Here is a 12,658-nt window from a genome sequence, read left to right on the forward strand (position 1 = left end):
GGGAATCTTCCTGACCCAGGACTGAACCCATGTCTCCTTCATCTCCCGCATTAGCAGGTAGATCCTTTATCACCGAGCCACCTGGGAAGCCCCTTAATATCTTGTAACAACCTAAATGGGAATGAATCTGAAAAAATATGTGTATATATATTATATATATATATATATTTCCTTTGCTGCACGCCTGAAACTCACACAACACTGTAAATCAACATATTTCATTTGGAAAAGAATCCTCTGTGGTCCAGTGGCTAAGACTCCAAACACCCAGTGCAGGGGGCCCAGTTTCAATCCCCGGTCAGGGAACTAGATCCCTTGTACCACGACTTAGACCCAGTGCAGCCAAATAAACAAAAATACACTTTTGAAGTCCCCTGTATTTTACCTATTTAACCCTCCCTGCCCCTAAACGCTTGGCAACAACTGATCTTTTTCCTGGCCCCGTGGTTGTGCCTTTTCCAGAATGTCATTTAGTTGGAACCATACAGCATGTAGCCTTTTCAGATGGGTTTCTTTCTCCTAACAGAGTGCATTGAGTTTCCAGCATGTCTTTTCATTGCTTGATAGCTCATTGCTTTTTAATGCTGAGTAACAACAATGTTTGGATGTACCACAATTTATCCACTTGCCTACTGAAGGGCATCTTGGTTCCAAGTTTTGGCAGTTGTGAGCACCACTGCTGTAAACCTCTGCATGCAGCCTTTTGTGTGGGCAGAAGTTTTCGATTCAGTTGGGCAGATACCAAGGAGCCGGATTCTTCATCTTCCTTCATCATTTAATATTGATGAGAGATCAAGCCTCAGGCTCAGAACTTTCAGCAAATGAAGACATCAGACCGAAATTTAAAATTTTATTTCCATTCTCTCTTTATTAGTTTCTCTTTGTGGTTGTGAGATCAGTTTTCCAATTAAGGGAGCCCTGGAGGCTTTGTTTTCAAAAGTGAATTTCTCCTAGTGAATATTTAAAGACATTTGAATTCTTTTAAGAAAAAAAAATGAGCAAATATGAATAGGAAGTCTGGGGAGCCTGGCACTCCGGTCTTCTGCCCTCTTGCCCTCCTCTAAAGGGACCCCCAGGAAATTAAGCGGCCAGCCACACATGTCTCCTGGCATCCCGATGGCAACAGGAAGTTGGCAGTGGCGTATTCTTGCTTGAACTTTCAACGGGCACCCGAAGGCATGAGCAGCGAATCGTACATCTGGGACCTGGGTGAGGCGCAGAGGGGACAGGTGACCCGGGAAGGAGCGGGAGGCGGGCAGAGGCCAGCGAACACATGGGGGGAGGTGGAAGCAGCTGGTCCCGCGCTGGGATCCCAGGCCCTGGAGGAAGCCAGCGGCTCATCCTTTCCCTGCCCGGGTTCAGGTGCAGTCAAGCGAAGCCACAGCAGAAGCAGGAACTCCCTTCATTTCTGGATCCTGAATCAGGGCATTCAAGACCAGACCCCTGGAGTCCCAGCTCTGGGTCTCTGAAGAGCCTATCGGAGAGTCCCCAGCAGACTAAGAAAGGGACCCGGGGGGAGGGAAGGGGACCCCCCCGTCCCGCCTGTCTGGGCACTTGTCCCTAATTCCTGGCCGGTAGGTTAGTGTGTCCACCCGGGAGCAGGGACCACAGCTGACAGAGGGGCTCACTGCGCAGCAGAGCCGGGCAGGTGGCAGGTGATGGGGGCGCCACTGATAACTCTCATCACTGTCACTGTGAAAATGAGCGTTAGCTCTTAGGAGCAGGTGCGGGCGCCCAGCAGGGAGCTGAGCACTTCCCACTCTCGAGCAGCTCAGCCAACTCTTACTGCCGCCCCGTGGGCGGACGCTATTGTCCCTCCATCATCCTCCGTCTACAGACAGGGCGACCGGTTCACACAAATCAGGGGAGAGTTAGCGCTTTGTAAAAGCCTTAGGGTCCAAACCTCACTTTATACCTTCCTGGGAGATGGATTAGAATGACAGTCTGTCTCACGCGCGCGCACACACACACACACACACACACGATTCCCAAAAAATAACATCTGTAGAAGAGCCTCTAGGGCTAGAGGCTGGTCACTGAGGACCAGCGTTGCAGCCTGGAGAAGGGCTTCCTAGCGTTGCCCCACCGCCCCCGCCCTGGACAAGCGGTTGAATTGTTTGACTGTGTCCTTTTCTTTCCAGGTCTGGTAGTATACATGTTTTTTGTTCCACCTTATAGAAAACCCCAACAGGCCAGAGATCACTCTCAAGCCGTCCTCTCCTCTTGTCACCTTGGAGTATAACCCCAAAGATTCCCACGTGCTCCTGGCAGGCTGCTACAATGGGCAGATCGGTAAGGAAGGGCTTCCCCCACCACCACCTGGGTGCTTAACTAGGTGCCAGCCCAGCCGCCCCCCGGGCTCTGAGGCAGCCAGGCTCCACTGCGGTCCAGCCAGGGTCCACCTGCCAGGCCAGGCTTGCCGTGGAGGACAAAGTCAGGGGGTACTTCCTGCAGCTTTCAGGCGTCAGGGTGAAACAAGTTTTGCTGCTGCCTCATCAGCGTCTTCAGGTGTAAAAGTTCAAGTGAGTCTGAAGTTAGTTCAAAATTAAAAGTTAAGAAAAATATAGGTCAAGTAAAGTCAAGGAACGCTTACTGTGTACCCACCCTGAAGCAGGGCTTCCCTGGTGGCCCAGACGGTAAAGAATCCACCTGCAATGGAGAGATGTGGGTTCGCTCCCTGGGTTGGGAAGATCCCCTGGAGGAGGATGTGGAAACCCACTCCAGTACTCTTGCCTGAAGAAGTCCACGGACAGAGGAGGCTGGCGGGCTGCGGTCCATGGGGCAGCAAAGAGTTAGACACGACTGAGCGGCCGAGCACACAGCATGCTCTGAGCCAGGCTGAGGTGACTAGAGGCAAAGCGGTGGTGAGATCACTGGGGAGCTCCATCTCCGGAGAGGCGGTCAGGAGACGCATGACGAGGTGCGTGATGCGTGCTAAGTCGCTCAGTCCTGTCCGAATCTGCGACCTTATGGCCTACAGCTCTCTAGGCTCCTCTGTCCACGGGATTCTCCAGGCAAGAATACTGGAGCGGATTGCCATTTCCTTCTCCAGGGGATCTTCCCAGCCCAGGGTTAGAACTCACATCTCTTATGTCTCCTGCATTGGCAGGCGGGTTCTTCACCACTAACACCACCTGGGAAGCCCTTATATATGGTAATGGGTGTGAGCAACACCAGCCAGACTGAGTGGTGAAGTGGTTCTTCCTCTTTTTTTTGGAAAGCCTTTGTGAAGAATTTATATTCATTGTTCCTTAAATATTTGGTAGAATTCACCAGATGGTTGGTCCGAGGATTTTCCTTATTGGTGGTTTTAAAATAGAAAATTCAACCTCTTTATGTGTTACAGGTCTTCTCATGTTTTCCGTTTCTTCTTGGATCAGTTTTGATAGCTTGCGTTTTTCTAGAATTTTTGTGTTTCGTCCAGGTAATCTTATTTGTTGACCTATAATTGTTCATTCTCTTCCAGTCATTTCATTTCTGTAAGGTTGACAGTAGTGTCTCCTACTTCTTTCCTGATCTTAGTAATTTGAGCGTTCTTTCTTTTTCACTTGGTCAGTCTAGATAGGGGTTGGTCAAGTTTGTTTCCTTTTCAAAGAACCAACTTTATATTTTATCTTATTAATGTTTCTAAGTTGGTTTTCATTCTCCATTTCATTCATTTCCACCCTAATCTTTATTATTTCCTTCCTTCTGCTTACTTTGGGTTTAACTTGTTCTTCTTTTTCTAAATTTCTTAAAGTAGAAGGTTAGATTATTGATTTGTATTTTTAAAAATACAGATGTTTAAAGTTATAATTTCCCTCTAAGCACTGTTTTAGCTACACTAAGTTTTCGTATGTTGGGTTTCCATAGTCATGCATTTTGTATTTTCTAATTGCCCTTTGATCACTCCTTAGACCCATGGGTTATTTAGGAGTATGTTGTTTGCTTTCTATGTTTTTGTAAACTTTCTACTTTTCCTTCAGTTACTGATGTTTCTAGTTGTATTCTATTATGGTAAGAAAAGATACCTTTAGTGATTTCAGTCTTTAAAAATCTACTGAGACTTGTTTTATGGGATCTATCCTGGAGAATATTCCATGTGCACTTGAGATGAATGTTTCCTGCTTGTTGCCATCTACAGCCAAAAAATTCCGCAGACTTTCCTGGAGGCCTCTGTGCGCATTTGAGCATACTTTCAGCACAGAGCCAGACGGTTGTCAGCTCTGCCTTAGCCGCTGCCCCGAGCCTACGGGTCAGCCAGAGGTGAGAGCTGAGGGCCTTCTCAGTTTTTTCCAGTACTTGGGCCACCTGGTGTGAACATCCGACTCCTCGGCAAAGACCCTGATGCTGGGAAAGATTGAGGGCAGGAGGAGAAGGGGCCGACAGAGGATGAGATGGTTGGATGGCATGGTGATGCCAATGCCAAACTCAATGGACATGAGTTTAAGCAAACTCTGGGAAACAGTGAAGGACAGCGAAGCCTGGTGTGCTGCAGTTCACGGGGTCACAAAGAGTCAGACGTGACTGAATGACAGCAACAGCAAAAGTGTCCACACAGCCCTGGGACCTTCTAGTTTCCCGGGGATGCATCAGAGCTTTTCTAGACCCCCATGGGCATCTCACTCTCCAGCTTTTCCTCTGAAGCTTTTTGGTTAGCGTATTGTTTGCCCCACCTGTTATCCACCACTTCCGGACACCGCAAAGTTAATCAGTTGCCTGCAATTTTAATTATTTTCAAGATAGACTTGTTAAAAAGACCCCTTTCCCTGGGGAAGCTCTGAGTCAAGCCGAATACAGACAACTTTGCAAACAGGGAGGGGGTCTTCCAGGGAACCACTAGATAGGTCGAACAGTGACAACTCTTTGAATAGGAGACTTTCAAAGCGCTCCAGCTCCCTTCTGCTCCATCCTGTGGCTGCCAAGATACTGGGTTTTTAACAGGAAGGCAGAGTGTTATTTTTCAAGGCTATCATAGAACTGGAGATTATAGCGTCTTAACTGGGGCAAGCCAAAATGCAACAAAACTTACTATTCTTATCAAGATTCAGCTATTTTTCTTGAATAAGCACTCTGATTTGCTGCCAGCCTTTGACTAATTTCCAGAGTTCTGGAAAAGTTGACTCTGACCATCGATTTTGCCAACATTCTCATGGACTTTATGGAACAGAGAATTCTCAGAGGTCCCTGCTCTGCCATTTTTGCTGATGGGACACCCAGAAAACTGATGTTTAGATCCCATGTGAGCTCAGAAGAAACCTGTCCCTGTGGCCCTGAAGTTTCCCGCCTACCGGCCGCCCCTGGCCTTAAAGTAGCCAAACACTTAATCCTGGCCTCCTGAGACCTCTGACCTCCCTCTTAGACCTGCTGCCCCCCCTCCAGGGAGCCCCTCTGTGATGAAATGGAAGTGGACTCCCATCGAGTCAAAGTGTTAGTCGCTCAGGCATGTCCGACTCTTGTGACTCCCTAGGCTGTAGCCCGCCAGGCTCCTCTGTCCATGGGATTCTCCAGGCAAGAATACTGGAGCGGGTTGCCATGCCCTCCTCCAGGGGATCTTCCCGACCCAGGAATCAAACCCGAATCTCTTATTTGTCCTGCGCTGGCAGGCTGATTCTTTACCACTAGCGCCACCAGGGAAGCCCATAAATCTCCCTGCAGCTTTATCTGGGTGCTAGCCCTCTGAAAGACTGAAGCAGAGTCACTTGGCCATGGTTATTCAGGAGCCCTGCCTCGCTCATCACTCATAACCCCTTTCAGTGGTTTTCCCTGCCAGCCCAGACCAGCCCAGGCTCTGGGGCTCTGCTGTCTATGAGAAAGACACAGTGGGACCGGCCCTCGAGCACTGCTTTGCCGGAGCAGAGCAAGCTGAGCTAAGAAAACCCATTTCTGGGCCAGACTGGTGCAGGGCCAAATACCTTAGACTTGGATTCCATAAATCGAGATTTATGGATCATGGGCGTCTGTTGTTGTATTACAAAACACGCTTTCCTTAGAAACAGGTCTGAGTAACAGGGTGGGTCCTCACCATATATTCGTGGGAAAATGCAGAATCCATCAGGATAAAAAATATATATATAGATAAGCTTTGAGTCTTTCTTGGTAAAGCAGAAGAGATGAAGTCCTAATAATGAATCCAAAGAAAGGATAAATCTCCCTCCCTGAGTTTCTTTTCCCATCATCAGCAGCAGAGGTACAGAGGCAAAAAGGGAATGAATGGATGCAACAGGAGAGATTTGCCCAAGTGTTCTTACTTTCTCCAGGATGGAGGTGCTCCTCTCTCTTTCCTTGCCTCACTCCATCCTGAAGCACCTCCTCAATCTTAGTTCTTCCTCACTTCCTCCAGGAAGCCTTCCCTGACTGCCTCCCTGTGTCTCCCCCTGGAGCAATCACAGCACGGGCTGTAACTTGGCAGATTTCCCTTCCGGTCTCCTAAGGACTGTGCCTGTCTAAGTCCCAGTGGCTTCCCCAGGGCCCAGCGTGATGCTCACCACATATTAAGGGCCCCGATGGAATGAATGAAGTGAGCTTCAGGGGCTGGTAGGAAACTCAGGCTGATTTGAACTTAGCTCTTTCTTAAGAAAACCGCGTACCTGTCAAAGCAACCCAAACAGCACCCCCGACCCCGTGCTCCCTGCGCTGAGACAGGAAGCCTGCGCCCCCAGCACCCACCCCCTCATCTCCTTCCCTGCCAGCCTGCTGGGACACACGGAAGGGCAGCCTCGTGGCAGAGCTGTCCACCATCGAGTTCAGCCACCGAGACCCCGTGTACGGCACCATCTGGCTGCAGTCGAAGACGGGCACGGAGTGTTTCTCGGCGTCCACGGACGGGCAGGTATGAGCAGCCAGGCGCTGGAGGCCAGGGAGTGGGGAGCAGCAGCGGTCACACGTCCCCCGTGGGGATCACCTAAGAGTGTTACCTTTTACATTTCATTGTAAAATCGAGCAATAGGTAATAGATGCCTGTGGAACACGAGCCTAAAGGTACAGGAGGGCAGGAAGTGAAGCCGTCCCCCCACCTCTGCCCTCAGCCTCCCAGGCCCCGTCCCTGTGGCGCCCACTTACACCAGCCTCTCCGCCTGCCTCCAGGCTCAGCATCCGCATGCAGAGCAGACGTGTACGTCTTTGCACTCTTCCTGTGCACCTTGCACGTTGATTTGCACTTGATGTTTTTCATTCGGCATGTCTCAAAGATGATTTTACATTTCATAAAGTGCTGCCTGCCCCCATGCCTGTTAAGGACTTAATAAATTATGGATATGCCGTAATTTATTTAAGTGGATTTTAATAGTTTGTAGTTACCAAAAATGTAGCAAAGAGTGTGCTGGAGAGGTTGAATTTTTTTGTTGGAGTATTGTTGCTTTACAATGCTATGTTAGCTTCTGCTGAACAACAGAGTGAGTCAGCCATGTGGATACATATTCCCCCTCCCTCTGGAGCCTCCCTCCGGCTCACCCAGCTAAGTCATCACAGCACCAAGCCGAGCTTCCTGTGCCATCTGGCAGGTTCCCACTAGCTACCTAGTTTACCCATGGCAGCGTATTTATGTCAATCCTACTATCCCAGTTCGTCCCATCCTCCCCTTCCCTGCCAGTGCCCACACGTTGCTTCTCTATGCCTGCATCTCTAGTCCTGCCCTTCACATAGGCTCATCTGTACCATTTTTTTCTAGATTCCATATATATGCATTAATATACAATACTTGTTTTTCTGCACAGAGTGTATTTGCACATAGATTACTGCATACGCATGAAGCGTACACATACACACAGCATACACATATGTTCCTGGCAGTGGAATTTCTGGGTCAAAGCATATGTGCATTTTGAATGTTGCTATATATTGCCTTATTGTGAGAGGTCTTTAAGGATACAGACTCCAGGGCCCACACCTGGCAGTTTTCACTCAGTAGGTCTGTGGTGAGACCGCCTGCTTCCGGATTTTAGGGAGCTTGCCCAGGACTCTGATGATCAGCCAGGACTATGGACCAGAGGAGCGATTCTCAAAGCACGCCTGTTCCCTCGGTTGCTGGGTGTCCGACACCCCCAGGAAGGTGGGGGGGGGGTAAGAACTGCGGGACTCCAGCCCTCAAAGTGGCCCCTCTCCCACCAGGTCATGTGGTGGGACATCCGGAAGTTGAGCGAGCCCACGGAGGTCGTCGTCATGGACATCACCAAAAAGGAACAGCTGGAACACGCCTTGGGGGCCATCTCCCTGGAGTTCGAGTCCACTCTGGTGGGTGTCCCCTGCTCCCCCTTCCCCACCTTCCGTGGCCGGGGCAGCCAGAGCCGAGGGCAGGCCCGTGGCTGCCATATCAGGGGCTCTTGGGCCCCAGGTTACTTCTCACCTCATGCTCTGGACCGTCCTCTGTGGTCCCCCCAGACCTGTGTGGTCTTTGCAACCTCTTTCCAGCAGGGGGCAGCAGAGTAGAGGCAGAAAGCCCCTTTAATTCGCTGAGTTACCATTTGGCGAGTGTCCGGGCTGATCAGAAGGCGAGCTTTCTAACTGCACCGGATTCGGTGCACCACAGACGCCCCATTCTATAGGAAGAGCCCTGTCTAGGATTAGCATTCAGACGCCAGGCTCTGCCTCCGTCCCCGCCTCATGTCCTCATGTGGGACCCTGGGCTGGCAGCTCACCCCCCGAGGGGAAAGAAGAGGTGTTGGAGAGGAAAATGCGATCAGAGCAAACCCGATCTGGGGTTTGCTCTGGGCAAACCCGATCACAGACCTATGATGGCATTTAGTAACTGAGAAGGAGCAGTAAAGAGACTGCAAAGCGCAGGGCTTCCCTGGTGATCCAGTGGTTAAGAATCCCCCTTCCAATGCAGGAGACGCAGGTTTGATCCCTGGTCCATGAACTAAGATCCAATATGCCACAAGGCAACTAAGCCCACAAGCCATAGCTACTGAGCCGAAGGGCTGCACCTAAGATCCAACACAGCCAAATGAATAATCTAAAAAAAGAGAAGAAAGATAAATAAGAAATAGTGGCTTCCCTGGTGGCTCAGTGGTAAAGAATCCGCCTGCCAATGCAGGAGACTCAGTTTCAATCCCTGATCTGGGAAGATCCCACGTGCCGCAGAGCAGCTAAGCCCGGGGGCCACGATTATTGGGCCTGTGCTCCAGAGCCCGGGAGCTGCTACTGCTGAGCCCAGCTGCTGCAGCTGCTGAAGCCTGCGTGCCCTGGAGCCCATGAGCCACCACAAGAGACGCCACTGCAGTGAGATGCCCACGCACCACAATGAAGACTAGGCCGAGATCACCACAACCAGAGAAAAACCCGAGTCACAGTGAAGACTCAGCACAGCCAAAAATAAAAAATAAATTTTTTTTTAGAAGAAGAAATAGCAAAGCAGTCATGTGGATGTGTCCAAGGAGGGAGGCTTCTAGAAGCTCAAATGAAGAGTCCCTCCAAAGCAATAAAATGACCTTCCTAGATGGCTCCTGGCCTGACCCCCTCCTGGGATCGTCACTGGTTTGCCTCCAGGCCGACATCATTCCCAGGCCCTTAGGAGGTGGACAGCTCTGTCCCCACCCTTGCCCTGGGAGTACCTCCCCCACCCCAAGCTGGGGGATGAATGTGGTGGGGGAGGTGGACGACAACTTTACTGAACACCCCTCACCCCTCAAGCCCCAGGCACTGTGGGGAGGATGCAGAAAAAGGTTCTGTGCTGGAATCAGAGATTTCTAGGCCAAGTGCTGGATGCAGTGACCACACCATCGCTGGTCCCCACTTGCCCCCGACCTTGTCTCTGAGTGGACACCGTGTGCTAGCCCCTTGTAACTAACTGCCTGATGCGACGAGCTTGTGTAATCACCCATGACCGTCTTGTAAGCTAATGGGATTATCATTATCCCAACTTTGCAGATAAACAAAATGAGTCTTAGTAGGGAGGTGAGTCACGTGCTCCAGAGCAGGGAGCAGCCGGGGCTCAAGCCCAGGGCTCTGACTCCAGGGCGGGGCTTTCCACTCTCGCCCCACCGAGGGGTCTGAGGCATGAGGGCTCATCTCCCTTCCTACTTGCGGAGGCCCTGGAGCTGCCTTTATTCCTTACTTTTCTGGGCCTCTCAATCTCTCTCTCTTCACTTTCCTTTAATGCCCCCCCCACACCCCATTTATAGGACTTCCCCGATGGCTCAGCAGATAAAGAATCCTCCAGCAATGCAGGGGACACAGTAGATGTGGGTTTGATCCCTGGGTGGGGAAGATCCCCTGGAGGAGGAGATGACAACCCACTCTAGTATTCTTGCCTGGAGAATCGCAAGGACCGAGGAGTCTGAGTACAGTCCATGGGATCACAAAGAGTCCGACACGACTGAGCAACTAAGCAAGCAAGCCCTCCATTTGTAGCCTAGCCGTTCTTTTTAATTGTGGTTAAAAAAAAGAAATTTAAAAAACACATCATGTAAAATGTACCACCTTAACCATTCTTTTTTAAAGAAATGTTTATTTGTTTGGCTGTGTCAGCCCTTAGTTGTGGCACCCAGGACCTCCGTTGCTTCGAGTGGGATCTTTCATTGCAGCGCATCGACTCTCTAGTTGTGGTTCATGAGCTTAATTGCTCCACGGCATGTGGGATCCTAGTTCCCCGACCAGGGATTGAACCCCTGTCCCCTGCACTCCAGGTGAATTCTTAACCCCTGGACCACCAGGGACGTCTCCACCTTAACCATTCTTAAGTGGGCAATTCAGTAGTGTGAAGTATATTTACACTGTGGCCTCTCCAGAACTAGAACTTTTTCATCTTGCAAAACAAGCTCTGTACCTTTTAATCAACAAACTCCCCACTTTCCCCTTCCCTCAGTCCCTTCGACTTTCTGTCTCTATGAAATTGGTTCCTCCGGGTCTCATGCATTTTAGTGAATTCTTACTGTGTTTGTCTTTTTGTGACAAGCTTTTTTCACTTAGCACAACGCTCTCAAGGTTTATCCACAGTGTGGCACATGGAAGAATTTTCCTCTTTTTTTTTATTTTTGAGGCCAAATAATATCTCATTGTATGAATAGACTGGGGTTCCCTGATGGCTCAGATGGTAAAGACTCTGCCTACAGTGCAGCAGACCCGAGTTCGATTCCTGAGTCAGGAAAACCCCCTGGATAAGGGAATGGCAACCCACACCAGTCTTCTTGCCTGGAGAATTCCACGGACAGAGGAGCCTGGCTGGTACAGTCCGTGGGATCACAAGAGTCGGACACGCGACTGACACACACACGTGAACAGACCACATTTTGTTTTTCCATTCATGCGGACACTGGATGGCTCTTACCTCTTAGCTCTTGTGAGTCAAGATGCTATGGAGGGGCCTCCCTGGGGGTGCAGTGACTAAGACTGTGAACTCCCAATGCAGAGGCCCAGGCTCAATCCATGATCAGGGAACTAGATCCCGCATGCCACAGCTAAGACCCAGCGCAGCCAAATACATTTTAAAAAACAAAGCAAAAAGCAAAGAACCAAAAAACTCCAGCAACAATCATGGGACATGGGTATGCAATGAAGCCAAGTTTGCAGTGAGTAGTAGCTGGGGGCTGGAGGGGGCTCTTCCAGACTCATGGGTCACATGATTCATTCAGTCATTTACTTTGTGTGTAGACGGACATTCAGGATCTTTTTTTGGCAAAATGCTTAGTGCGCACATGATGTTACATGAAAGGCTGGTGATGCAGCTCTAGGGAACAGATGGCCGGGGGTCTTCGTCACTCGTGGGGCCCTTGAGCAGGTGCTAAAGGAGGGTGGGATCTGCTCAAGCTGATCAAGAGTGGGGGCAGCGCCCCAAAGGGAGCGGGGCACAGCTCAAGCAGAGGTTTAAACCGAAGGCAGTTTCAACACCTTTGGGCCCCCACCCCGCTGGTCCGACCCCTCTGACCCCGGAAAGCCACTCTCCTTGCCAGCTTAACCCTGAGCTGAGGTTTCATGGAGCCTTCCACTCATGCACCCCCTCCACAGCCGACCAAGTTCATGGTGGGCACCGAGCAAGGCGTCGTCATCTCCTGCAACCGCAAGGGCAAGACGCCGGCCGAGAAGATCGTGTGTACCTTCTCAGGCCACCACGGCCCCATCTACGCCCTGCAGAGAAACCCATTCTACCCAAAGAACTTCCTGACCGTCGGCGACTGGACTGCCCGCATCTGGTCAGAGGACAGCCGGGAGTCGTCCATCATGTGGACCAAGTGAGGGGAAGATTGGGGCGGGAGAGGGGTGCCGGGGCCGGGCAGGACCAGGGGGCCCAGCCCAGCCCAGGGGGACCCTGAGCCTCTGTGCGTCCACCCATAAAAACGGAGAAAACGTTCCTCTCCAAACATCTGAGCTTATGCTAGGAAATAGCTTGATTCAGCGACTTCAGAAAGGAATCTGCTTCACACTGCCCATTCATCTATTGATGGACACTGGGGTTGTTTCTGTATCCTGACAGTTGTGAATAATGCTGCGGTGAACATGGAAGGGGGGTAGGTGTCTCTTAAAGATCCTGACTTCAATTCCTTTGGATAGAGACCCAGAAACGGGGGGCTTCCCTGGCAGTCCAGGGGTTAAGACTCCGGGCTTTCAGTGCAGAGGATGTGGGTTTGATCCCTGGTCAGGGAACTAAGATCCCACATGCTTCGCAGCCAAAAACAAAAAAGAAAAACAGTCCCAGAAACAGGACTGAGGACCTTCCACACTGTTTTCCATGGTGGTTGCACCA

The 12,658-nt window shown here is 50.6% G+C and overlaps 1 protein-coding gene across 2 annotated transcripts in view; it reads left to right on the forward strand.

Annotated features, from left to right (window-relative positions):
* Positions 1 to 12,658, forward strand: part of DNAI2 (dynein axonemal intermediate chain 2) — a 30,075-nt gene that overhangs the window by 11,698 nt on the left and 5,719 nt on the right. For both annotated transcript variants that reach the window (XM_043454934.1, XM_043455028.1), the window contains 5 exons: positions 1,067 to 1,209; positions 2,179 to 2,292; positions 6,672 to 6,811; positions 8,089 to 8,211; positions 11,923 to 12,146. In XM_043454934.1, coding sequence (XP_043310869.1) covers positions 1,067 to 1,209; positions 2,179 to 2,292; positions 6,672 to 6,811; positions 8,089 to 8,211; positions 11,923 to 12,146 — 744 coding nt within the window. The remainder of the gene's footprint in view (positions 1 to 1,066; positions 1,210 to 2,178; positions 2,293 to 6,671; positions 6,812 to 8,088; positions 8,212 to 11,922; positions 12,147 to 12,658) is intronic.

Source organism: Cervus canadensis, chromosome 1 (genome assembly GCF_019320065.1).
Source record: "Cervus canadensis isolate Bull #8, Minnesota chromosome 1, ASM1932006v1, whole genome shotgun sequence".
Lineage (NCBI taxonomy): Eukaryota > Metazoa > Chordata > Mammalia > Artiodactyla > Cervidae > Cervus > Cervus canadensis.